Source organism: Vanellus vanellus (assembly GCF_965231255.1).
Source record: "Vanellus vanellus genome assembly, chromosome: 4".
Lineage (NCBI taxonomy): Eukaryota > Metazoa > Chordata > Aves > Charadriiformes > Charadriidae > Vanellus > Vanellus vanellus.
Window position 1 is genome coordinate 85147086 of NC_138909.1, and position 27805 is coordinate 85174890.

The 27805-nt window shown below is 42.3% G+C and overlaps 1 protein-coding gene across 1 annotated transcript in view; it reads right to left on the minus strand.

The window, feature by feature from the left end:
• GALNTL6 (polypeptide N-acetylgalactosaminyltransferase like 6) overlaps positions 1 to 27511 on the minus strand; it is a gene marked incomplete at both ends in the record, with an annotated part of 489559 nt that extends 462048 nt beyond the window's left edge. The window contains one exon of the mRNA XM_082482361.1: positions 27374 to 27511. Within this exon, the coding sequence (XP_082338487.1) occupies positions 27374 to 27511 (138 nt within the window). The remainder of the gene's footprint in view (positions 1 to 27373) is intronic.
• Positions 27512 to 27805: the final 294 nt, after the last annotated feature.

The window sequence follows — 27805 nt, forward strand, 5'->3', positions numbered from 1 at the left end:
TTCCTTCAAGTACTACCAAAATAGTTCTGTGTAAGATAGGAATCACGCTACTCCCTTCCCACAAACGTTCAGGTTGTAGGTTAGTGACCTGAGCAGAGCGCCCCAAGCAGTGGGCACTGCGCTGGGAGGGGAGCGGGCAGCGGGCAGCCCCCGCTGCAGTGAAGAGCCTTGCGGCTCTGCAGGTGGGCACCGCTCCCAAACAGCCTCGCCCACGCTCTTCTGCATCTAAAAATGAACAAGATACACGTGAAATTTTGATGGCAAATTGTGGGGTTTTTTGCCAGACACTGTGCTTCCAAGCTTCTGAGGAAGGAAAGGACCTGGTGTTTTAGAACCCGGCAAACTTCTTGAATCATACAGCATATTGCAAGTGAATCAGTTACAAATTTACAGTTTGATTTTTTCTGTTGTCAGAAAAATAAAACAATATTAATCAAATTGTCTTTGAAAGGCAGCAGAACAAATAGAAGCCTTTACCATATTTTGGACGGAGATTTCAAGGCCTGTGACGATATTTGAGTTAGATTTTTTACTCTGTTGTGAAAATCTGATCACGCAAATACATTTTTCAGTTGTCGTCTTCACAAAATGTTGATCATACAGTCAAATAGTGCTGGCTATTTGCTATTAATTCAAGATTTTATCCCCTCTCTCATTTCGTCATTGATTGCAGGAAACCATGATAAATTTTCATATTTATTCTCGGTGGAAAATTCATCCTCCAAGACCAATCCTAGGCATGTAAAGAAGAACTGGGGATCCAGTATGTTTTAGGGAGTAAAGGAAAGCAAGTGAGGGGTGAGTAAACAGAACTTTATTGTCTTGGTTGCTTGGTGAATCACAGGAATAACCTCCCTCAGATGGCCAGGCTGATGGAAGTCAAGGATTCACGTATTTGCAGTACCACACATACAGAAGTGGAATGGGAAGTTGCCCAGGAGAATTCCACTGAGAGCAACGGCACTGAAGTCCATGGCCATGACGCTTCATGTAGACATGTCTACTTCAAAATAGATATTTTGCCAGCTAAAGACTTCTGTGGGAGTAGTCAGAAAACACCGACATTGTACCTGTGTAGCCTGCTGCTGAAATTTTACTTCCATACCACATTTTTTTTAACGCCTACTTTTAGAACATATCTATTTTTAACAGATTTTTAGCATTGCCTTTTGATGCAATTTCTAATTGGGGCAGGGGGGCAACAGGACACATATTTTGAACCTCTTGGTTTTACCTACATTCGCTGTATTGTCTTTACAGTTTTGTTGATTTACTGTTGAATCCACTGAAGCTCATTGTTTCCACTGCCCCCTCATTATTATTCTGCATGCTTATTACTCCTCTGAACCATCTTTTTCATTCTGCAAAACCTAGTTGCATGACCATGTAGACTTGTATAGGCCTGTGCTCTTGGCAAGACACCAGGCAGCATTACTGCCATTTTTCCTCCCTTTAAAAAATGGTCAGAAAACAAGGAGCTTCATGGTGGGTCTATTAACAAGAAGACAACAAAATTACTCATTTTTTCCCCAGCACAACTGGAGATGTCTAACACCAGTGTTCTTCTGCTTACCGATGATTCTTAATACTTCACTAATGATTCTTTGAATTGTAGTGCAAAACTGCAACAGAAATTTCATGCTTTTACACAGCACTTTCCTCCCCGTCACAGGCCTTGGTTTGCCTTGATTCCCTTTAGCTAGCTGGAGACTGCTGGCACTCCCCAGATGGCACTTCGCGTGTGCCAACACACGCACACTCATATCCGAGAGTCTAAAGGACTTTGCTCATTCACCCTCTCTCTGGCGCATGTCTACCGTCACTCTCCATGGACAGAATCAGAAAATCATTTAGGTCGGAAAAGACTCTTAAGATCATTGAGGCCAACCGTTACCCCAGCACTGCCCAGCCCACCACTAACCCACGTCCCTCAGCACCACGGCTGCCCGTCCTTTAAAGCCCTCCTGGGGTGGCGACTCCCCCACTGCCCCGGGCAGCCTGTGCCAGTGCGGGACAACCCTTTCCGTGAAGACATTTCTCCTGATCTCCAACCTAACCCTCCCCTGGCGCAACTTGAGGCCGTTCCCTCTTGTCCCATCGCCTCTTCCTTGGGAGCAGAGACCGACCCCCCCTCGCTGCCCCCTCCTGTCAGGGAGCTGTAGAGAGCGAGAAGGTCTCCCCTCAGCCTCCTCTTCTCCAGGCTAAACACCCCCAGGGCCCTCAGCAGCTCCTCATCAGACATGTGCTCCAGACCCCTCACAGCTCCGTTGCCCCTCTCTGGAGACGCTCCAGCACCTCAGTATCTGTCTTGTGGTGAGGGGCCCAAAACTGAACACAGCACTCGAGGTGGGGCCTCACCAGTGCTCTTCTAATTTTCTCCCTGCATAACCTCGCAATGATCTCCATGGGGTTCAAGTTGCCCAGGCCTTAGGGTTCATCAAGGTCCAGTGACAGGACATTGCACCAGCTTCAAGGGAAGCAAACCCACAGAAACAAGAGGGAGTAAATTCTACGTAGTTCAGACAATCTTGGAGAAGCAGTGTTATTTCCTGGTAGCATAGAGAATAGCCAAGTTGCAGCACCAGATACTTTTAAGTGCTCTACACCATCATGCTCTTTCAATTTTATGGGGTTTTACACATATAAAATAAAGACCTCTGAAGTTTAAAGAATTCTTCTAGACCTAAAAACCACCAGCTTTCATTTTCATAAAACAACTCTGGACATACAAATAGTTCAACTTGTATTCCTTTAACATGGGTGCCTATTGACATTAGGGAATAATTTTTCTTTGTACCTTTAAGGTGCCTGTCTATAAAAACCAGACATCCTATATCGATAAAAATTTGTGTAATAACCTGATATGAGCACCCAGCTCTTCCCTGTCCCTTGGAAACATTTAAGATATTTTTAACCTAATAAACCACATTTTTCCAGTTTCTGAGTTTCAATATTAGTGACAGATGTATACACCGAAAAAGCCCAAAATCCCTAGTTAATTATCCCCAGTAAATCTTATCAGAGCCTCACATGAGTTCTGCCAGTTGTCATTTCACCAGAAAAAAAAATGCACAGCATTGCAAATTTTCCATCTGAACTGCTGCATCCTTAAATCAACCGAAAACCCCACAACTGTTTATTTACATACTCTTTAATGATTAAAAAAAAGCATTGCCATTAAAGTTGTCTGCATATGACTTCTGGTTTTACATATTCTGGCTCAAGTTATTCTTCTTAGCTACAGCTGCGTGCCTCTGTTAGCACCAGTGAGGATTACACAGATGAAACGAAGACCCTAAATTTGGCTAATGATGCTGCTCTCCTGGCAGAACATACTAGACTACCACAGAGACTGACTAATCTTCAGATAACTTAACAATTACTAAATTTATTATTTTTCTAAAGCATGATGAGGAGATTTGACAAGCTGATTTTGTTAATGGTTTAGTCTAAAAAAAAACTGACAAAATAGAGTGCAGAAAGAGAACGACGCAGGATCTCTGATACAATGGGATGTCTTGGTAGAAGGCAGCAAGGGTGTTTTAAGACAGGCTTTGTTGATACCTCTTTTCACAAAACCCTGTACGGAAGCCAATTTTTTTTGTTGCCAAACTAAGCTAAAAAGATTTGATACTGTATTTCCAGAACTCATGCTAAATAGCCTGACCTCATCTGACCAAAATAACATCATTCACCCAGACAAGAACCAACAAGTGCTGAATTCTCTTCAGGTCTGTCTTCAGCAGGGAGCAAGTAGAGCACTCTGGTCTTAAAATTGCCTGAAAATTGGTAGTTTCTTTCTCCAGAGAGATGAAAACTGACCCTTAGCTCCCTGCAGGCAAAGAAAGGAATTGAACCTGGGTCTACGCAGGCTCTCATCACCATGTTAATGTCTGAGAGAAAAACGCTGAGATAAAAAACACCGTGACTGCATCTCCTTTACAGAAAGGATGGTAAAATATGGCTCTGGGGTCACTGTTGATGAAAGCTGTCTACATGTGCCCACGGCTTGGTTTCTTAAGAAGGATGCAGTGAAGGAATTGCATTCCGACTGTCATTTTTTCCAGCTACTTCCATGCAGGCCCATTCGCCATCCTGAAGTTAGGCAGGTCACAAGTAAGCACACGATGGAGACACAGCATCCTCAGGGCCAAGGAGGCCTCTGGAGCACCATGCAGTCCTCCTAGGTGTGCAGTGTTGCAAAGCTCAGCACTTCTAACATCCAGACCTCTCTTCAGACCCAGCCTTAACTCGATCAAGTCAAAGCACTAACTCACAAATTCCAAAGGTGGGCTTCTATGATTTTACCACAGTCGAGACACTACCCAAGGGCTCCAAGCTGGTTAAAACCCATAGACAGGTTTCTGATCTGACTTTTGTATGATGAAGTCCCAAGACAAGTCCTAGACTGGAAATTCAACATGAGAAATAATTAGAATACTCTATTCAGTGTCCCCACTTATCTGCTGAGATTTTGGGGCATTAAAAAAAAAAGAGCATAAGCAAAATCACATTTTCTTGACACGCTGCTACTAGTCGCTCTTCTACAGAGAAGCCCATGTGCTTTCTACATTATTCCAGGGGAATTAACAAGGGTGGTGATACAGTAATTGGCGTATACTTCTATCACAGATTACGAAGCAAATTTTATAGAGCCTGGATGCAGAATAAAACAAGGAAAGAGAGAAAAAAACAATCTAGACAGACAATTCCAAGGAAATTAGAGAGCTGATGTACCTAAAAAGAATTTATGGTTTAATATACTGAGAAGGGGGAGCGGAAGAGCCAGAAGGACAGACCCACTACTTTTTCCATTAAAGCATGATTTTGCAACACTTTTCCTTTTCTTAGCAGTTATGAACACAGTTTTTCAAGGCGTGTTTTTAAACTGTTAGCAAATTTCTGACAACAATCTAAAATTACTATGTCCAAAGTCAGGAAACTTCACAGACAGCAAATCTTTCCAAATATTGCACTGAATCATCTTTACTTTTTCATTGACAAATTCCATGTTGTTAATAGGTGTTAATCACAACTTCATCAGTATGCAGAGTGCCTTCTATTGTGTGGATGCTGATTACAGGTAATTTGGCAGCTGTTATAATGTGTTAGCTGCTTCAGCAATGTAGAATATATAATGACAGCTTTACTTTCTGAATTTTTATTTAGTCACGAATCTCTTTCTCCCTACAAACATCCAGTTCGGGTGGAAGGAAGTCAGGATGCTCCTGTATTTATGGGAAAAAGAAGCAGCCCCGTATGTTTTACAAGTCAACAGGATGCTGTAGTCTGGGCCACCTGACCAAAAGTCAGTCTTGAGGGCTGAAATTAGGGGTTTGCAGAGGTGGTTTGAAGTCACAGCCCCTGGAAACCACGTTTCTGCAGTCCGTTTGATGTTAACTGTGTGAGATAAACCCAGAAGGTACCTAAAAGGAGAAAGAAGGCCCCTGCAGTAACTAGTATTTTATCCCTGCAAAGTAACTAGGAATTGAAACATAGAGGAGGACAAAGAAAACAAGGCAAACAAAAAAAATGCATGGCTTTCCCTGAATCTGCTTACCAATTTGCAAAACATAGGAAATTTGTTGTTTTACAATTTGTCTGATTGAACCATATACTTCTCCTGAGTAATTAAATATGCTCTAATTGAAACTAGTTGTATTTTAGCTTTGGTCTATGCTAAAACCAAAATAATTTTACATTTTCTTATTGGTTTATATTACATTCATTAAGAAAGGAATTGAAACATACTCCAATTCATTTACTCTAACCACTAAGCTCTGAAAGGATATGTTGCCTTTCCAATTGTATGATTATAGAACACATTAGTTTTGTGTGAGCTCTGTACATGAGCAGGACGTTGACTTGCAGAGTAGGTCAATCTTGGGGAAAAACGTGAACTAAATGAAACTAGTTTGCTTTTTCAGCACTTCAAAATAAATTATTTTTTAAAAGTATGAGATGCTGAAGGTCACACTCACAAATGTCATTACATTCTTGATAAAAGGTGCACAGGTTTTCAATCTGTGTGCCCTAAAGCAGTCTGCGATTCTCCTCTTTCCCTGCCAAAGTCAAACTTATTTTTAAGAGATTTTTCATGAGATAGTCCCTAACTATAACAGAAACATGCAATGTCTCGCTTCTGTAAATTTAGTTCTTTTTGAAAGCATTATTGCTTTCCTCAAGTTGCAGAGCGGGTTTAAAGAGAACAATAGTCTCTAAAAATAAACATAATATATAATAGTCTCTCAGGCAATGTCAAATGCAATGGAAAAAGAATGATGAGAGTTCTCCAACATGAGTTTTAATGAACCTTTTTTCTCTCTTGTGTCAATGCAAGTATCATTTATTTTTAAAGCAATCGGTCACAGCTTTCTGTTAGGATGATGGCCTCTTGACTGATTTTGTCGAAGTGCAGAACAATAAGGAATAATAATATTCCCAAGCTGGAAGTCAGTAACAAACAAAATTTGAAGTCAGCTAAAATTAAGTACTGTATGAGCTTAGCTGTAAAGTATATGGGATATAAGTCTGCAGACTACAGGACATAAGCCAACCACTAACTGACAAGGATTAGGAAGAAATAATTTTCCCTGTGGGCATGTTATTCCATAATCATCCATCACAGGAACTAAAAAAAAAAAAAAAAAAAAAATCCTATATAACACCTCTTACTAGCCAGGGCTGGAGATGGGCTGATGAAACCGATATAAAAACACATTTATCCAACACAGAAGTCCATATTTTGTAAATATACTGTGATTATTCATTGCAAATAAAGTGAAAGAGACAGATAGTTTCAACAAAAGCTAATAGTTACAAACAAGAGGCAAATAGTTACAAACTAAAGTTAACCAATGTTTATTTAAGAAAAGTTTACAGAGTAAAATTAAGGAGTGGTAATTCTTACGCAGTTCCTAACAATGCCCAGATTTTTAAAGTGACTCTTTATAAAAAGTGGGGAACTTTCCTTGGGAAACCGCTGCTTCAGAGGAATTCTGAGACACAGGCACGTTGCTAAGCTGTCTGCAGAAGCTGGCAGACCAGGTACCAGTACACCAGGCCCCCTACAGCATCTTTCCCAATTGCAAAGTCCTTTTGCTCTAGATACAATCCCCCAGCATTAAATGCCTTGTATCTTTACAATTCCCTGATGACTGCATGTATAATTGATTACCGTATCATAGAAGGTATTTGAAATTAGCTGCTTTTGCAGGAACAAGACTAATTCACAGCTTGTAACAGCTCAGGGCTTGGTCTAAAAAAAGTGATAAAATGAAGGAATTGTGCCCAGGAATTAGTGAAAGCCCCCATATGGACAAAATACACTTGAAGAGATCACTCAAGGCAGAGACATCCAACAAAGTCTGTAGCAACAACAAATTTTTCTGGTGTATATGAAAAACTCCCATGCATTCCTCTATTACGGCTTCAAGCAGCCCCTTAACCGTATAAAATTCACTGCCTGGAAAGAAAACCTAATCATATACATGATCTTTCTATGTAAGTTATGACATCACACGCCCACTGGCCCCTAGAGTGAGGGCTGGCACCATCCTATGGAATTTGGCTGGGAGAGGGAAGCCCTTAGGTGACAACAGGACAGTGGTCGGTCCTCATGCTTTTAATTTTTTTCTCCCATTTCAGCTAAGAGTGCATGAACTGAATAAGAAAAATTCCAAGACAGACAGAAAGAAAAGCCAAATTAGGATCTGCTGAAGCTTTACCTTGAAAAATATGAGCCTGGTAAACTATCAGAGTTGCTGAAAGCTGATATACTACAGCCAGATTCCTCATCCTTGCTCCCATCTACTATTACTCTGCAGAAAGACACCACAAGTAAATTTGGTGGCAAAGTTCAAATGATATATTTTTTTTCTCATATCTATTTGACTGCTTAGAAGGAAGAGGGAAATAAGGGAAACTGACAGTTTTCCATAACAGAAGTTGTTCAGATTGATTGCTTGGGGAACCTTGAAGATTTAACGTAAGACTGAAAAATACTAGTGTGTCACTAATTTGGGTGAAAAACCTCTCTAACTTTTCTGTCAGACAAATTTCTTCATTTTCCCTCTCAAGGAGGAATAGTACAAGAATGACACCATGCAGTTGGAGGTGTAAGATAATCAATCACAGCTATCTTGTCAAAAGGCACCTAAAGTAGCCAGCTCCCTACAGCATCTACCAGATAGCAAAGGGCCTTCGAGAAACCATTGGAAGGTAGAGCTGAGCAGTAATATCAGTCACACAATAATTATTACTCAGCTGGTTCTTATGTATCACTCTCTTCATCTGCAACTGAAAACTGCTTCCCAGCCAAAGTTTTCCTAACTGCATCTTAAAAATAAGGGAAGCTACTCACAGAGAGAAGTGATAAGTTAGCCACCGCAGAGGGGCTGGAGTCCGGAACAGAGCCTCAGGCAGGCAGGGACAGGCCAGCACTGCCTCACTCACACCACTCCCCAGCGAGAGCAGGAGTTGGGATCTGGAAAAAGGCACAAGTCTTATGCTTCTCAGGAAGAATAACGCTTATTCTCGTTTCAATAAATTTAAACAAACAAAACCATCTACAGATATTTCACGTCAGTTTTTAATAATTCTGCAATGTGGTTATACTTTTCCAACAGTCTTCTACCATTAATTTTTATGCAAAATAACCATGAGCAAATATAGCATGGTAAGGTGTTGGCAAGCCTTGATCCTGCAAAATCTCCATTTCAATTTTCTGTTACAGAATTGTCTGTTGCCACATTTTCTAACCTTTGAAATAAGCAGGGCTTTTCATACTAGATAATATTTTCCTTTGAGAATGAACACAATATGAAGACAGTAATTGGTTTGTTTCTACCCGCAGACCAGCTAGTCACAATGTGAGAGAGTTTGGGGTTTTTTTAATGTATACACTAAAAAAGCCTACCGCTATAGAAATTACTGCTTTTTCTATCTCCTTGAAAGTCTAAATCATCCTCGTTTACAGTTCAAATCAAATTCATAAACCAACAAGAGTACACTCAAATTTTGTTTGGAAAAAATCCCATCCCTGAAACCACTTGGAAGAAAAGCTGCTGTTCAGATACATACAAATCTTCATGCATGAGTTACAGTGACTATCATGTCTGAATTACATTTAAAACTCATTATTTAAACCACATGCTAACTACTGATCTTTATTTCGTTAATACAAAAATGATTTTTTTTAAAGTTATGTATTTATTATTTCTAATACATTCTTATGTTTTGTTTTTCAAACTGGAAGGTTTGGGGCTCGTACTTTTCATTGCATTTGCTTACAAAGTGCCATATAAATTGTTGGCATTCAACATGAACTACATCAGGGTGAAAACACTGTATGCAGGGCTGTTAGGAACCATCACCACAAAACTACAGGTTTTTTAAGTCTTCATAAATATGGTTTTACTGAGTAAAAGCCTTTCAAAAGCAGTTATACAGCTAGATTAATGCTGCTTGATCTTATTTTTAAACCTGTAAGAGCTGATACTTTTGTAAGCTATTATTAGGTTAACTGCCATGCTAACTGATTTCTTTTATCCACAGAAAAGACTCAAAGTCATCAGTGGTTCAAACTTCTCTCTCAGCCACTGCTTTGAAATATCACGTGTAGGGATGAGAAAAGGGTTTGGGGTCACCACCTTCCAAGCCTTGGCCTCCTGACAGATTTTCTTCAGATGACTGTGATGTTGCCCAGGGTTTGGCGAGAGCTATTATTGCTAGGGTGCTTCATTGTGTATACCAGTTTTCAAACCGTATTTTGAAAACAGCAGGGAGAATGAAGATTTGAGAGGTTGCTTGGAGCACAAAAGAGGACATGAAAGAAGGTACAAAGGTTGATGCTGGAAACAAGTCAAAAGAAACTGCCTGACAGATGGCATCCCAGGAAGGAAGGACTCCATGGCAAGATTCAGTTATGAAAGAGAAAGTCAGTCCAGATGGTGACTGACAGCACTGATTACAAAATTCAGCTCCCATTGAAGGCAATGGGAGCTTCACTCCTATAATGAGGATGATGGCAATGAAGACTATTTTTTTGAAAATCCTGTTGTTTTGCTATTAAATACTCTGGAAGCACTTGTGTAATTCTGAAATTCAAGCCTTGACACCTGGTCAACAGTATAGTTGACAGTATCACACTGCAGCTTGTATATACAAGCTAGGACTATATACAAGGCATGTATTTAGGAAAGAGAAAAATGAAACAAATTTGTAGATCATACATAAAAGTGTAGTGCAGGAGCTGGTTTTAGCAAATAAGCTTGCATTGGTCCAGGGAGAACGTATTGCGGCCTTTCAATATATAAAGGGGGCTTATAAGCAAGATGGAGAGAGACTTTTTACCAAGGCCTGTAGTGTCAGGACGAGGGGCAACAGTTTTAAACTGAAAGAGGGGAGATTTAGATCAGACAAAAGTAAGAAATTTGTTTACGATGAGGGTATTGAGGCACTGGCCCGGGTTGCCCAGAGAAGCTGTGGCTGCCCCATCCCTGGAGGTGTTCAAGGCCAGGTTGGACGGGGCTTGGAGCAACCTGAGCTGGTAGAAGATGTCCCTGCCCAGAGAAGGGAGTTGAAACTAGATGATCTTTAAGGTCCCTTCCCACCCAAACCACTCTATGGTTCTAAAACTAAATTCTAGGCGAGTTCGTTAAAAACACCTTTTCCATCTTAGATGTACTGTTTTGCATTAGCAACTTCACATTAAGCTATTCACTTAAAAAAAAAAAAACACATAGGAAAGGAAAGAAGAGAGATGAGGTTTTATCTTCACTGGTTACTGTCAGCAAACTCCTCAGTGCTGTTCTGGTAAGCACCTGGCAAATCCCTGACCAGCTCAGCCTACATAATCCTAACAAATAAGGTTTCCTGTAGGTAACTTCTACTGAGGCAGGAGAAAAAAAAGATTTTTTCTTTATTCTTAGCTGGTTAAAATACACATTCCTGTGGTAGATTCTGTTCATATTGAAATCCAAAATACAGCCTTGATATTAAACAAAGTTCAATACCAGGAAAGTGGGAACCATCTGGAAACAGCAAAACTTCACATTCATATCTACATGTACTGAAGCGTTCAAGTTAAAGAGAATGAATATACAGCTCTGCAGATATTCCACAGAGTAATTTATATATTTTAAGGCTATAATCTCCTCTTTATATGCAATGTATCAATCTAGGCAAATATTTCCCTTCAGTATGAAAAACCCCCAAAAACTGAAACAAAAAACCACAACCCCCTCAAAGCTGTTCCACATATACTGACACAATACCACAATCTCAGACTTATAATGTTCCTTATGACACTCTACCATATTCAACGTGTCCCTGTTTTATCCTGAAGAGGAAAAATTTAACACTATTTAGAGGAGAGAAAAAGAGAAAAAGTTGCATAAAAATTAAAAGCAACCTAAGTCCACAGAAGACCATGGGATCCTATTGCTAGCACCTAACCAAGGATGGACATGATGGGGAGCAGTGCCCCTATATAAGCATAAATTAAAGTTTAGAATCTTGAAATTGTGTTCTTAGTCTCCCTCAAATATTAACTCATGCACTAAGTCATGCATTTATAATAGGAAAATGCATATTGTTACAGTTATATGTAGTCTAAGGTGCGTGCTTTCTCAGTGTGCCACACCTCAGATTCATTGTGGAGCCACAACGCTGAACCTGTCTGGCATTTATTATTCTTTCTGGCTTACCAGAACACTCTCCAGCATCCAGCGATGCATTCAAAATCTCCTCCCGTTCCACAACTTGATTTCCTATCAGCAGCTACTATGGATGACTTTAACTTACACATGATTAGTTTAAGAATGACTTTTATTATAAAAGTCATACAAAAAGGTCCATCTAGCCTACTTTCTGTTTCTGACAGTGATGAACAGCAAATCCTAAGGATAGATATAGATACATGGCAAACAACCAACCTTGCTTCCCCACAACATCCTTCCAGCCTCCAGCAACTGGTGGTTCAAGGACTTTGTAAGCCAGAGGTGCTGTCTTTGGCCCTAATGGATTTTTCTTCCATGAATGTATTCAATTGTTTCTTGAAGCCATGTAAGCTTTTAATATCCACAGTCCCTGGTTCAGAAAGCTCCAGAGCTTAATAACCTATTGTACGAAGACCTGTACCTGTCATTTGTTTTGAACCTGGTACAGTATTTAATTTAATGCTATTATTTCCATTGAAAGAGAGAGTGAATAAAGTGATCCCTGCATATCTTTTCCATGTTACTCTCTTCTCAGATACCTCTATCGTATTCTCAGTCCCCTCATCAGTCACTCAACAATGAAGCCCTTACTTAATTCAGTCACCCTTGATAGGTATCTTTTCCACCCCATCTGTGATGATTACAATTGCACAAGACTTGCATACAGTATTTGAAAGTATACAATGAATTTACACAGTAGTCACAACAATGTTATCCTCTTATCCTCTTTGAAATGAAAGCTAACATTTTCATAAAACTAATATAAGCATCAAGAGCTCCTTCCTGAGTAGCAATTACTATATCAAGTTATTGCTGTATACGTAAAACTAGGATTATTTACTTCCCTATATACTTTATTTTATATTTATCCACATTTTACTTCGGAGGGCTAGACGAAGAAAGACAGAAGATTATGTGGAGAGATATTTAGCTACAGTGGTAAAACTCTGCCTGTATCCTACCCCAAATTTCCCATTTTTTTATTTTCGCTCTCTTCCATGATATAAACTCTGCCCATTATAACGAATCTTCCAAACACTGGCTATTGATCCCACAGATCATTTGCTTATGCCCCTGTTTCCTACGCAGAGATCATCTTAATTTTCAAGCACCTTGGAAGTACCTCAGACTAATAAGAACCCCAAAACATAAAAAGTTTTTTATTTTCCTTCCCTCGCTTTCTCTGAGGCAATTGGAATGAATCTTTCTGGTCCTGTTTTACATTTTGTTTCTCCTCTTAAGTGGCTTGACGTTCAAGATCTTTGCTGATCTCTTGAGCATCTCAGTCACTGCCAAACCACCATTCTCCTACACAAGGCAGAGGTTTTGATTTTAAACACTGGTTTATCCCTCTTAAACAGTTAATAGACCTCTAAATTAGTTGAAAACATTGTTCTGGGGAAGCACATGTTCTGCTTATTTTAAGAAAATTCCTACAAGTTCTGTGTAGGTGCACGGTTGGGCCATGACTGAGGCCAGTTTTCAGCTCCTCTTCCAGAAGACCAATTTAACAAAAGAAACTACAACCGCAGCCTAAAGTTACTGTTGAACCTTAATGAATTACTCAAGCTCCCAAAGCACAGCCAAACCTGTGAAGTCCAACATCTTTGAAAGGTGGGCAATGCCAGTTCTATTGAAATGAGACTGCACTACTAAATTTTGTTATTGAGCTAAATTTTGTTTGTTAAATTTGCAGCTTAAGCTGCCCATAATGTTAGAATCTGCTGGAGAAATTACAGTACACCTTTGCACAGAAGAGTAGACTAGATTAAAACAGGGAGACATATTTGGGATGTAAAAAAGCACATCCCTGCATTTTGAAAAATATGCAATCAGCCCTCATTCCAGCTCAGTTCTAAACCAGAACACAGCAAGTAAGACTCTCCACCTATAAAAGGGACAAGAAATATAAAGTTACCTGCGCAATAGCGAAGGATGTGAATTTTACAAGAAAAAAATTAAATGCACTGCTTTTACAAATAAGGTTTTGGGAAACGATCCATATTACAGAATTCTCCCACCCTGCACCACGAATGACAGTGATTTCCCACTCGAGTTCCACAGCCAGGGGTGATACACTTCCTTCTCCCGATTTTGAGTTTGCTGTACCTCAGAGACCACCTGAACGGCGACATCGCCTCACATTCACACACTGCCTGACACCACGCTCTGCCCAGCCATGGCAAAGGCGGCTCGGGGGGGACACCCCCGTCCTACACCAGCCTGGTATCAGGCACCAACACTGCTTGTGCCCACAGCGCCGTGGGGAAACCAAGCCCTCCTCCGCTCCTCAGACATCCTCTGCAAAGACCCTCTCCAGACAATAAAAACACCACGAAGCGCTGGGAAACAAAGCAAGGCAGCCCGACTAAGAACCTCCCCTTGGTTTTGGTAGGAGCTCAAAGAGCATCACCGAGCTCCAGTTTCCACACCAGAACTCCTGAACTACTCAGTCCTTCGGGCTGCAAGGGAAGAGGGAGGCTGTTCTGTCCAAGCAGAGGGGCAGTAGCACGGCGCTGTTAGGCTGGGGGGATACAGAAGGGGCGAGGGCACCCCCGCCTCACTGGCGTTTCCCTTCACACCCAGAGACAAGCCTGCTTCACCAGGGCGCTAGTACAAAGAGGCGACAGCATGCACAACAGAAGAAAGCAAGCTTATAGAGTCTCCTCTCCAGAAGGAGTCTGTTTGCTACATAAAAATATGAAGCATGCTTTATTCACAAATTTTCAATTCACTAAAACATTAAAAGTCCACAGGCCATGTTTATACAACGCAGTTAACATAAAGCTAAGAGCTTACTGAAATCAAAATAAAATATTCCTCACCGGCACTACTTCAACAATTGACCTAACCTGGGGTCATTTTAAAACAGTTTAAAACACATCATTAATCCAGGGTATTCCAAAGCAGCTTTACTAATATGCTATAATAAATTAGAATAGAGAAGCAAGGTTGCAGTTAGCATGCATTTAAAAAAATAATTCTATGATAACAATATATGCCAGAGATGCAGATTAGAGCAACATGAAAGAGAAAGCATAGGAAACATGATAGCAACATGACTTAGAAGTTCCAGAAATTTATTTCATGGGGCATATTTTCCTTCTTCTTCTCCTGGCTGTACATTTTCCTTTCTTTGATGTTTCCTTCCTGTCACTTCCATCCTGACACTGGCAGCTTCTCACTCTCCATTGTCCTTAAAAGAGAGTAGCTGTCTCTCTAACCACCAGATCAGCACATCGGATGGTAGTCTGCAATATGAAGAAGGTCTGGGGAGGTCCCAATGGACTGGAGGGTGGCAAGTGTAACACCCATCTATAAGAAAGGCAAAAAGGAGGATCCAGGTAACTATAGACCTGTCAGTCTAACCTCGATACCAGGGAAAGTCATGGAGCAGGTCATCTTGAGTGCCATCAAAACCCACATAATGGGCAACCAGGGGATCAGGCCTAGTCAGCATGGGTTTATGGAAGGCAGGTCCTGCCAGACGAACCTCATCTCCTTCTATGACAAGATTACCAGAATATTGGACGAGGGAAAGGCTGTTGATATTGTATACCTGGACTTTCAAAAAGCATTCGATACTGTCCCCCATACAATTCTCGTGGAAAAACTGACTTCGCACAGCCTGGATGAGCATACGATCCACTGGATCAAGCACTGGCTGACTGGAAGGTCCCAAAGAGTGGTGCTCAACGGATTTAAATCCAGCTGGCGGCCGGTCACAAGTGGTGTGCCTCAGGGCTCAGTGTTGGGACCATTTCTGTTCAACGTCTTTATCGACGATCTCGATAAGGACATAGGGTATATCATCAGCAAGTTTGCAGATGACACCAAGTTAAGCAGGAGTGTTGATTCCCAGGAGGATAGGGAAGCTCTACAGAGAGACTGAGATTGGATCACTGGGCCACCATCAATGGTATGAGTTTCAACAAGGGCAAGTGTCAGGTCCTGCCCTTGGGCCACAATAACCCCATGCAGTGCTACAGGCCTGGGGAGGTGTGGCTGGAAAGCTGCCTGGCAGAAAGAGAGCTGGGTGTTCTAATTGACAAGCGGCTGAATATGAGCCGGCAGTGTGCCCAGGTGGCCAAGGAAGCCAACGGCATCCTGGCTCGTATTAGAAATAGCGTGGCCAGCAGAAGTAGGGAGGTGATTGTGCCCCTGTACTCAGCACTGGTGAGGCCACACCTCGAGTACCGTGTCCAGTTTTGGGCACCTCAATACAAGAGAGATATGGAGGTGCTGGAGCGAGTGCAGAGGAGGGCAACGAAACTGGTGAAGGGCCTAGCAGACAAATCATATGAAGAGGGGTTGAAGGAGCTAGGACTGTTTAGTTTGAGGAGGAGGAGGCTGAGAGGAGACCTCATCACTCTCTACAACTATTTGAAAGGACACTGCAGAGAGGTTGGTGCTGGTCTCTTCTCACAGGTAATTAATGACAGAACAAGAGGGGATGGCTTCAAGCTCCACCAGGGTAGATTTAGACTGAACATTAGGAAAGAATTTTTCACAGAAAGAGTGGTGGAGCATTGGAATAGACTGCCCAGGGAGGTGGTTGAGTCACCATCCCTGGATGTGTTTAAGAGACGTTTAGATGTGGTGTTGGGGGATATGGTATAGGGGAGAACTTTGAAGAGTAGGGTAGATGGTTGGACTCGATGATCCCAAGGGTCTCTTCCAAACTAGACAATTCTATGATTCTACGATTCTAAGGTTACTAAATGGAAGAGAAGGTCAGTCGTTTGATTATTTCAGATCACACATGTCAGGAGAAAAGCAGATTAGCAAAGTATATTGTAAAAATGGCAGCCTTGGGCAAGTGGTTTTTGAATGAACTTCTGTATGGTCTCCTGAAGAAATGTATGTGAGTCCATTGTCTAAAGACTAGAAGTGACTAACAAGAAAGACTGGAAAGAATCAAGGACATAAATGAAACGAGCCAACATCTTTATTGCCTACATATTTCAAGACTTAGAAGTAGACAGGAAAAAAAAAAGTTCAGTAGATCGTCTAAAGTTACTAATGTTCAAAAAACGAACATCAGGCCAGCCCACATACAATCTGTGCATAAAGAGGGAGGGGAGACAAAAACAAACCGAAAATCCACATTTATTAAAAAAAATAAAATAAAGGAAAATGTCAAAGACACTGTAGATTGTACTGAATTTACACTCATAAACATACATTTTCCCATGTATTTGCACCGTGTCTTTCACAAAATCATTCCATTTCTCATGAGATTGTTATGGCATGTTACATTAAGAAAAATAAACTCCCTCTCCCTGTAGGAAGCAAAGATGGTCTCCTCGCCTCCTCCTGCCCATAAACAAACATACGCATGCGTGTATGCATATGCGTGTGTGTATAAACACAAAAACAAAAGGAAAAACTCAAAGCCCACAATAATAACCATTTCTGAAGAATCTAGTCTACTAACAGTTTCTTTAAAATGCACTGAAGAGTCTCAATACACTAGATTTCAGTTTTAAAATCAATTCAATACGATTTTTACTCCTGTAAGACCCAGAACAAGTGTTACTACAACACAAAGAAAAGGCAAGTTTTTCCAAGACCTCTGTCTGAGGGGTTACAGCGTGCACAGGCAGTAAGTACACGTGTCCTGAGCTTGCTCTCCTGCGTTCATTTGTCATGCACATCCACTCCAGATGCAGAAGCAGGCTGCTGCTTAGCATGATGCCATCTCCTTTTCCCTTCTCCCAATATAAAATACAGTTTTTCTTCATTGCTTCTGAAGGAGACATCTGTTGTGCGTCTTGAGCATTTGAAGAAAAATTCCTCTCTCGCTTGTTCCTACAGAAGCTGCTTCAATGAAAACACTTTTATCTTCAGCGACTGCACTATTACTGGGGGGTGGGGGGGTGTCAGCATATGAACTGCATCACTTGGAATTTCTGAGTAGTAATTTGCTGAGATACCATCCCAGTTTCATGAAAACTAAGCCTCACAATAATAACAACTCTTTGTCCAGCAGTTTCTCTCTACACTTTGCGTACAGATGGCTTAAATAACCTCTCGGCATCTTTACTGCTCTTGGTGCATCCCCTCCTCGTGAAGCAAGGAGGCAGGGAAGATGGGGAAAGCTCACATAAGGTAGTCGACTGCGTTTCCCGCCGGGTTTATTTCCCACCCCTCTGCAGCCCTGCTGCTGTCCCTGCAGGAGCTCCAAAAGTCCCCTCTGCAGCCCCTCCTGCACACAGGGCACGTCTGCGTGCAGGGCTCTAGACACCAGCTTTCAGTCTTGGTTTTACAGTCTGCTGGTACATACAGGCAGTTGGTGGAGGCGAACGCAATTTCACCTTAGCGAAGCACAGGCTAATACGCATGTTCTGGCTGTGCCTTCATTGGGCTTGTGTCCCTTAAATGGATTACTACAGGGAAAACTGAGAGATAAAACCACTCCTCTCAGACCGCTATAAAGCTCAAGAAGTAATATAGATCAAAATAAAATCTGACCATCACTACGAGGAGTGTCTCCATATACTTGGAGAAATTCCCACTGCTTCACCATCACTGGGAATTATGTCAAGGATGCCCTTATGCTGAAAAAGATTTAATAATCTGATGTGAAACACAGGTTAAAAATACTACAGGAGTATTTTGCTGTGAGGCTTTTGCGTGTCATTTTTGCGTTTTCTGCTAATTTTTACAGCCATCCCTAGTATTTTTTATGTCTATGTATTCTGCGTATCTAACTATTTAGTAACGAATTCTCCACTAAAGTTACAAAGTGTCATAAAAGTTCTGGATTTACATTTTTGTACTGGTGTTATAATTGCAAAATTTGATCAGCAATTTGACTGTCACTTTAGTTTATGTTGAGCAATTCTGGAAAAACAACATCCGTTCAAGCCTGTCATTCATTTTGTATCCATATCAAATGTAACTTAAAATGTAGTCATTTATCAGAGCCTGAAAAATAGCAATATATTTCTTGTAGGATGGCATTAATGTGTCTTTTTCATGCATTTCCCATGCTAATGTGGAACTACCACTCTGTAGAAAAAGCAATCTAAAAATTTCCAAGATTCAAGCGATCCAATATAATAATTTACCCAGCAATCAAATGAGATATCAAAAACATTAAAGAAGCTGAAATGTATTTTTCCCCTCGAAACACAAACAAAAAGGAAAGAAAGAGGCAGGAGACAGAGGTGTGCTGCTATGTTGAAAATAAAAGGGCACTCCCCACTGAAGGGCCACAGTAGGTATTTTGCCTCTCATATAAAGAAAAAAAATATTTATTAAGAAAGCGAATTATTGCCATGTATTACATTCTGTGCAAGACAGATGACTCAGAGCTGGGGAACCACCGAAGGATCCTGGTTCAGCACAAGATTTGGTACAGTTTACAGCCTTTTCACAAGTTATCCAGCTCTGGCTAACTACTGCTGCCTCCATGCAGGCTCTGACCAGGACTGCCAACATTTTGCCACAGGTACAGTTAATCTGTGCAGAAGAGATATTTCAGTTGCCAGTCTCTGTTGGAGCTGCTCTGGTGGGTGGGAGTCTCTGAGACCTCCCAAGCACACATGCATGTGTATGACCTTGCCTTCTCCACCACAACCAAGCGAAGCTTCAGTAGCATTACCCAAACGTTACATGACAGGCACAACTTTTAGCCCAGGCTTGCATGACAAAACAGAAAGACAAACTACCTGTTACAGACAATTATCTAATGCATAACTGGGAGATTTTAATCCCAGTGAGGCAAAACCACATGGGATAAAATACTTCTCTCTGCCTACAGAAGCTGTCAGCGTTGCAGGAATGCACGTGCACGGCGTGTATTTCGCAGGCACTGGCTCTGAACAGAGACACCAGGAGCCCTTGCTCCTCCCCATCTTCACCTACACAGAACTTGTCACAGGCTAGCTAGAAAATCCTTCTTGCTTATCCTAAACATTTGTTTGCGTTCTCCTAGTACTTAATTTATAGAAAATTATTTTCAGAGAGCAACAATAAGCAAACAGGATAAAGTTTTCTAAATAAATTCATCTGTTATTCTATTTTAAGTACAAGTATAAAAAATTGTGCTTCTTTAAGCAAATGAGCACCTTAAGTTAGTCTGATAAATCTACACTTGCACACTTCAGTGAGCAATCCAATTTCTAAAGCACCTGTATTAACACTGGTGTCCTGACCAAATTCTAGTTCAGATAATTACTCTGCCTAGCTAAATATCTTAGCAGCATCGCATCCTGTCATAAACCGCTGTGTAGTGCGGAAGTAAACTGTTAAATCCCCATTGCATCTTAAGCACAGAATCAATGGTTTATCGCTGATTGATGAAACCTTTAAGTTGTATAGGGTAGATTTTCTAGTCTACGATGTCCAATTTGCACTTCAAATTTGGCATTAATAAAAAAACAACAAAACCAACTGTCAAAGTATAGGAAACTCCCCTGGACACAGTAACTCTTAGCTGGCACAAACCTGACAGAAGGGTCAGGGCACCGCACGCTCACAGCACTGCCAGATGTCACCGATCTCCAAACACCTTGCTGCTCCAGCTCTCACAGGGGTGATGGCTCACATGGCTCTGAAGACAACATACAAATACTCTTCAGCTACTTCAAGGAGAAGTCTGGCAGATAGGCTTAAACTGTTGTGAAGGTGGTTTCAGATGATCCAGTGAAGCATCTGGCAAATGCCATTAGGTGTTGTCACCAGAGACTGGGCTGACAAATGCAGGCATTGGATGGTAACCAACAGCTGGAGGTGACGGGGGAAAGGGATGCTGGAGCTATCTGTTAAACCCACATCTGGCTAGATGAAAACCTCGTGTTTCAGCTAGTGACTGCTTCCTGAAGCGAGGGCAGGTGTATTCAATAAACAAGATCTGACGAGGAGAAGGAGGGGACAGGAAATCCCTTCAATAAGATCTGCCAAGAGATCTTAAAATGGCAGGATAAGATAACATTGTCCCTGTGAAACACGGCCTTGAACATGGCAGCAGGGTACAAACATCCAGAGAAGAGTGGGATGTCGTAGCCTAGACATTTCTATGGTAGCTGCACACACACCTCATCATTTTTATTCCTATAATTCTCTTAATATATTGCTATTAGTTTGGCTATTAAATAGCTGACTTGGATCTCCAGGTGTTTGCGTAGACTTGGAGTCATGTCATCTACTCTACAAAGAAAGTTGCGTGAAAATTATGGAAACGAAAGTGAAGAATTTGAAAGAGAAGCATGAAATCCTGTGAAGTTCCTGCAACAGACTTTCTTCCTCTCCTTTACCTCTTGAGCAAACCTCCTCAAGTAGGTCTCTTCTACACCATTTTTTCCATAAAGAAGAGGGAAAGCATTTCTCTGTAGAGGACATATTTTGAGAAAGATTACCCAGCCAAGCCCACCACCCAGTGAAACTCCTCCAAATGTGACAATTGTCAAAACCAGTTCAAAACCAATGAATCACAATAGAGCTTGACCGTAAAAACCAGTTTACATTGGAATTCTCAGAAAGGAGTTTGTTCAGCAGGTTAACATCTCCTAATACATCCTTTTCACATTTTAAAGAAACATTAAAAAAACTGGGACTGCTATTTCTTTCTGTCAGTGTATTTCGGTCTCTTGACAGTGAGGAACATTTATGACAGATGTAGGATTTTTAGCCTGGGATTCCTGAGCTGCACTGTATTTAACTTGTCAACCTTTCAGTTAATTTTTTTCAGCCTTATTTAAAGTAACCAAACATGCCTGCTCCTGGCCCTGATCCATCAAAATAATTAGCATACGCCCAGTTTTGCTGAAGCCAATAGCTATAAATGTGTGCACCAGCGTATCGCTAGACAAAGACCGTAAGTTACCTGTCTGAGCATTAAAACAAAAGCTGAATTGTTCTTTCCTTCCACATGTGAACAGACACCTGCCTACACACAGGGTCGCATCTCCGCCGACCGGCACGCACAGAAGCGCAGGGCAGCCTGGCTCCCAACCGGGATGCACCCACGGCACCGCTGCAGGTCCCCAACCCAAACACACAAGCGACATTCCCTGCACCAGCAGATGAGGAAGTTTAGGGAAGAAGCGAGCACTGTATCCCAGAGAGGGGACAAAACATAGCCTGGGTGTGCCCCCCTCATCAGTGAGCAGTCCTGCGTCCCACGGCTTCAGTAAGGCCACGGAGGACCCCCTCATCCCAGTCCTTCTGCAAGTCCAAACGTCAGCTTGCACAGAGGTTTCCTGACCTTGTGTTTTGATTTGGATTAATCTGAAATGACTGCTTAAAAAAAAAAAAAAAAAGTAACCACGCAGAATAATATTAGCTGAAATGCATTACAAACACTGAGTTAAATGGAAGGAAAACTAAATATAGAAACCAGTCCATTTTACCCTGTAAGATATACTCTGTTTAGTAACATTCCTGAAAATTGATAGGTATTAAATTAACCACAGGAGGGCTCCCTCTGGTATACTGAATACAACAGAAACATACTGTTAATTGCCGAAAATAATATTGTATCTCAAAAGTAACAAAGGTTTTAGACCTCAAATGATATTTTCCTCAGTAGGGTCCAATATATACAGGGGAATAAAATTATACATGAACAATTCAGATAAAGAAGCGAATTATAGAAGCGTTAACTGTATGACTGTTAAATACTTAAATGGCAAACACAGACTGCCAATGCACTGCATTTTAAGTCGCTAAGCTCTGTTCTGCCATGCCATGTACAGGGGCTCACGGAGCTGACAACCAGCGCAGCAATGAACAGGCAGGAGACTAAAGGAGGACTGAACACACCGGGTCCCAGCCGCCGCGCTGGGGAGAGAGACGGGGGCTCGCTCAGAACAGCTCAGGCACTGAAACCGAGCATAGAAAGCAAGGCTTCATTTTATCAGTATTTTTTATGGTTAGCCATGCACTCTCCCAAAGTAGTACAAATTAATGTCAGCAATAGTCAAGCAGCTACTTTTGTATACTTGGGCCTGTTTATCACTCTGTATTTGATTTACTCCTCTGTTAAAGTGGAACCAAACTCTCCTGACACGAGCTTGTGGTGAAAGCAAAGGTAAGTAACAGAGACAGTGGAACTGAATACTTAAGTCACTGTCAGTGTCCTGACAGTGCAGTCATATGAAACAGGTGTCTATTTGTGTCCTATCCAAACCATACTTAGCACAAGATTTTGTCTCTGTTGAAATCAAGAGCTAAGTGGCGAAAAAAAAAGAGGAAGTTCCACTTTCAAGATGCGGCTTTCACACAGCTCCAGAAACAGAATTCACCAACCCAAGCTTTGCACTTTACTGGCATCAATAGTGTATAAGCAAAGTTAGTTGTCCTGAAACAATTATGATTACCAGAACCTGTGTACTAAGCAGTAGGAAACATTGCAATTTGGGGTAAACTTAAATTTTCACCTCTTTCACAGACTTCAGGAACTAACGACTGTTGGCAAGACAGACTTCAAGGCTGAAACCGCTTCTGGGATTCAGGAGCCAAAAGTAGGACTTTGCCAGCCACCAGGCTCAGAAGATGGGTTTTGTGCCTGTCTGCCAACTACAATACAGGCCAACAACAGCAAGAGCTCCTCCTGCAGAAGTGCCTAAATCGGGAGGTTAAAGTAGCACACTCCGCTGCTCCAAAGCGTAAGTGAAACGAAGCCAGAAATCTACCTTCTTTCCTTACTTTACACATCCTAAAGCATTCCAGTGATACACCTATGGATAAGTATTGCAGAGCATCCGTGACTAAGAGATGCTGCTGTTCAATCCAATTTAAGTGAGGAGATTCAACACTGGGAAGCGGGGAGATGACAACCGAATGAAAAAAGTACCAAAGGCAGTTGAAATGCATCGGGGGTTACTCGACTAGACTGCCCTCCTTTCAGCCAACCGCACTGGCATCCCATAAAAACAGAAAGAAACATCTCACACCACCTGTATTACAGACACTGCCAAGCTGCTGCAGGAAATCTGGTTCTTTTACATTAAGTTATTTTTCATATATTGAAAGTATATAAACAGACAAGGATAAAGCCTCCCCGTAGCCAAATAAAGTAGCACTAACTTTAGATCGCATCAGATAACCAGGGTTGGACGAGGATTACATCCTACTGCTTGTACTGCATTGATGTTTTTCCTCCGCAAAAAGCAAAACTGAAATTAAAAGTTTTACCAGCGTAACCTAGTCTTCAAACACCCTGGCCTTGGGATTTTGTCAAAAGGAAAGATCAGACAAGATACTTATAATATTACACACATAATATTTCAGTGACAAAAAAAAAAAAAAAAAAAAACACACAAAACCCAAAAAACAAAGTTAAACTAACTGTAAAAACTGTAATCAAAACTCAAGGACACCATAACGTGTTAAGGAATTTATAAAACCTTTTTAGAAAGGCAATAAAAAAATACCCTGTTCAGTTTCCCATATTCTCATAGTACAGCAAGGAAGACTGACTTCAAAAGAATTAAACAAGAAATTGATTATATTTTTTACCTCACATGTACTGCTTTATCGTCAAACTATATTTTATGGAGAGCCTGTTGCTCCATATAACTCAGAACCTTAGTATCTCTACCTTTACCCTTGAAGTTCCACTTGTGATAAACCAAAAGTAAATAACAATTATCAAAATATAAAGACCAAGTCTATCAAGTTCACTAGTGAAAACCTTAGAAAAATATGATAGGTTAAAAAAAAAAAGTTTGTTTGAAACACTTAAAGGTTAACACCAGAATTAACATACAGAGATCAAAATCATTAACGCTGTCTGAAATCAGGGTTGTCAATACCATTTTCTCATCCTTTAATCTTTCCTAAAGGAGAAGGGAAGAGCTTCTCTGCTCAGAAACAGAATTTGCACAATGGCAAAAAAAATACTTTTACGTAACTTATTTGGTCACACTGGAATTTCTAGGTAGCACTAAAGAGCGCAAGTGCCCTCTTCTAGGCACCGGGAATGACAAAGTCCCCAGGGGACACTGTCCTACACATTGATAGAAAATGTTTGCATTGTGGACTGCTTTTGAACAGCGTCTCTGCTTACTGCTGTCAGGATATCAAACCCTCCTCCATCAGCCTGTCATCCCTCCTTCGCTCCGGCGCTGGGCAAGCAGCTTTGGTGGTGGGAGAGGCTGACAGGGAAGCTTGGGGATGTCTGCTTTAGCAATGCATTGCAAAGTTTAATTTTCAACTAGTCAGAAAATCAGGATTTCACCATGCCATCTCCTCAAAAGAAAAAAACAAAAACTGAAGATCAGTAACATTTATTTAATTGCTATTAAAACAAGATGACATGTTTATAAACATTACTGCCAAAGTCAGATTACCACCAGACACACATTTTATCCATGAGGGCAAAACCAGTTCACAGCAGCCTGACTGCACAGCACTGTCTCATCTGCTGACTCTACACACACGCCTATGTAACCTAACACAACTTTAGAGTATATCAGAAAAGTCTGCCACAGTTTCCGTAGGACTGACCTTTAAGTTTGTGTTAAGTCACACCAAGTATTGAGTAACTGAACACCTCAAGGGCAAAGAATGACTGCACTGAGCGTTGAAGTTCTTGCATCTCCTATTACCTTAACAGGGGGGAAAGAAGTTATATTTCTACGATTATACTATTCCACTATTCTAGTCTTTTTTAGTATGACCTCATTCTGGTGTAGTCTCAAAGAAATACACAGACCATCTTCTTACAACTTCCTTTAGATTTAAAAGAGCTGAACTCAAAACTTGTATTTCAGCCCTTGTTCCTTGTATGCATTTTGGGTTGTAACATGCACAACAAAAGACATGAGTACCATAAGTGTTCCCTCTGCTTCAACCTGCTCTCCTCACTGGGTAATGACATTGCCAACACGACTTCAATTCTGACAGTGATAGTGGAATTACACTAGAATCAGCTGTCAGGTTCAAAGTTTCATTGCTCATTTTTATTGTTTTCCCATTAAATAGCCTCATTACCGCTCAATTCATATTCAGGTGAGGAGAAAAGAAAAGAAAAAAAAAAAAAAAAAGAAAAAAGGAATCTCATAACAAGCCCCTTTCAGAAAACCCAGGATCTAAGATTTACTGGGGTCTCATTGCAAGTCTCACCAGCCCTTCATGTATGCTCTGCTGCTGATCTCCAAGGTTTTCTCCCACCATCTTATCCATTTTATTTCCCTTTAGAGTGCTATCCAGCCATGCTCTACTTAGCGTGCAGTCTTGAACACTAGAAGTTTCATCTTATGTCAAGGCACGCATCTCTTAAAGAGCCATGCAATGAACATGGAAATTGTTACCTGCATTGAACATCTTAGGTTTCCCAAATCACAAAGTAAACTAGAACCACAAAGATTATAGTATGCACCCTGTACACTAATGACAGACACTTACGATCATGTAGAGTGTTCCTTCAACAGAACTTATTTCCAATTAAAACCTAGCACCTGACACCCACTGCGTTTTAGAACAGTTGGAAAGATAAAGTAAGCTTCAAGCTACGAAGCTATCCCTAACTTCCTCTCTAAGTAACCTAGTATCTTCCATTCCACATATTTCATTAAACAAAGTTAGCATATTTGGGAGGATTAACTTCTGTAATGGATAGCGATATTAACAAATAATCAAATATGTTATGTTCAGTTGAAGCCGTTGACTTAAATACCTCTAGTATGTGGAAAGTACATTTATATACATGGGTGATGACCCTTGAAATTAAGACTACTAATACACCAAAATGATACACGGTGCTGTCTAATACACTCTAACATGATGGCTATGCACATGGTAAACAAGCTAAAAGATCAAACAATCCCATAATTTCTTACTAATGATCTATGAAATATTTATATTATTTTTTAATTACACTGACAATTACAGCGTAGGAGAATAGCACTCTCGAACAGAACAAATATAAGCTTTGGTAGGCATCTAAAGCACTGCATTACAACAACTCCCCAAAACTAAACTTCACCTAACGCAGGTCATGCTGTGGTTTACGAGCCGCACGCAAACCCAGCGAGTTGAAGAATAACTTAGGAAAAAAAAAACAGCTCATGCCAACCGCCGTTATTAATAACGGTGATTGAGGAGATTGTAAGCTGGAAATATTTAAAAGTTCGTTGTGACAGCAGCCTGAGGAGCAGTCACACACCGCGTAGCCGCACCAGGTCACACCAGCAGCGTTCCGCCGAGGGAAGGACCGTCACAGCCGCCCCTGCCCAGCTTTCCGAAGGCAGAGGGACCACCACGGCCCCGGGGGGCTGCCCGCTCCGCGGGGCGCGAGCGGTTCCAGCGGACACACACACACACACACCCAGTGCCAGGGGTGCCGCGGCCCGCCAGGGCCATCCCGAGCGGCGCTGCGGGCTCCGCTCCCCCTCAGGGCTCCCCGAGCCCGGCACCCCCCGCGCCGGCCGCGCCGCACGCCGCGACCCTGCCCGGGGGAGCGCGCCCGGCCCCGCACCCGCCCCTCCGCAACCGCAACTTTACCCCCAGCACACCCCCCTCCGCCAGCGCGGCGGACGGACGAGCGCACCTCCTGCCGCTCCGCTCCGCTCCGCGCCGGGACCCCGCTCCGCCGCCCCCCGCCCGCCCCGCGGGGGAGCGCCGGGAGGCGGCCGCCCGCCGCCGGCACCAGGGACCGCGGAGCGGCGCGGAACGGGGCTGCCGGGCGGCTTCGCACCTACCTGCGGCTCGGCGGGCTCGGCGGGCTTCACCAGGTGCTTCTCCTTGTAGAGAGACCAGAGGCCGATGTCGGGCAGGAAAATCAGCGCCGCGGTGAAGAGCAGCGTCATTTGCAGGAACCGCTTCTGCTTCCTCTTCATGGCCAACGCCGGGCTGCTCCGGGGAGGGCGGCGGCGGCGGCGCCCCGGCGCGGCGGGGACGGCTCCTTCCCTGCCCGCTGTCCCTCACAGGGGCCCGGCGCCGCGCAGAAACTTCGCCCGCCCGCCCCGCTCCCCCTCACGGCCGCCCCCCTCACGGCCGGGCGGGGCCGCCCCCCGCGGCGGCGGGGCCGGAGCTGGCGGCTGCTCTCCCCGCCCCGGCGGTGCCGCTCCCGCTGCCGGGGGAGCGCATGGATCCACCTGCGCCCGGGGCGGCAGACGGCGCAGCGCTCCGGC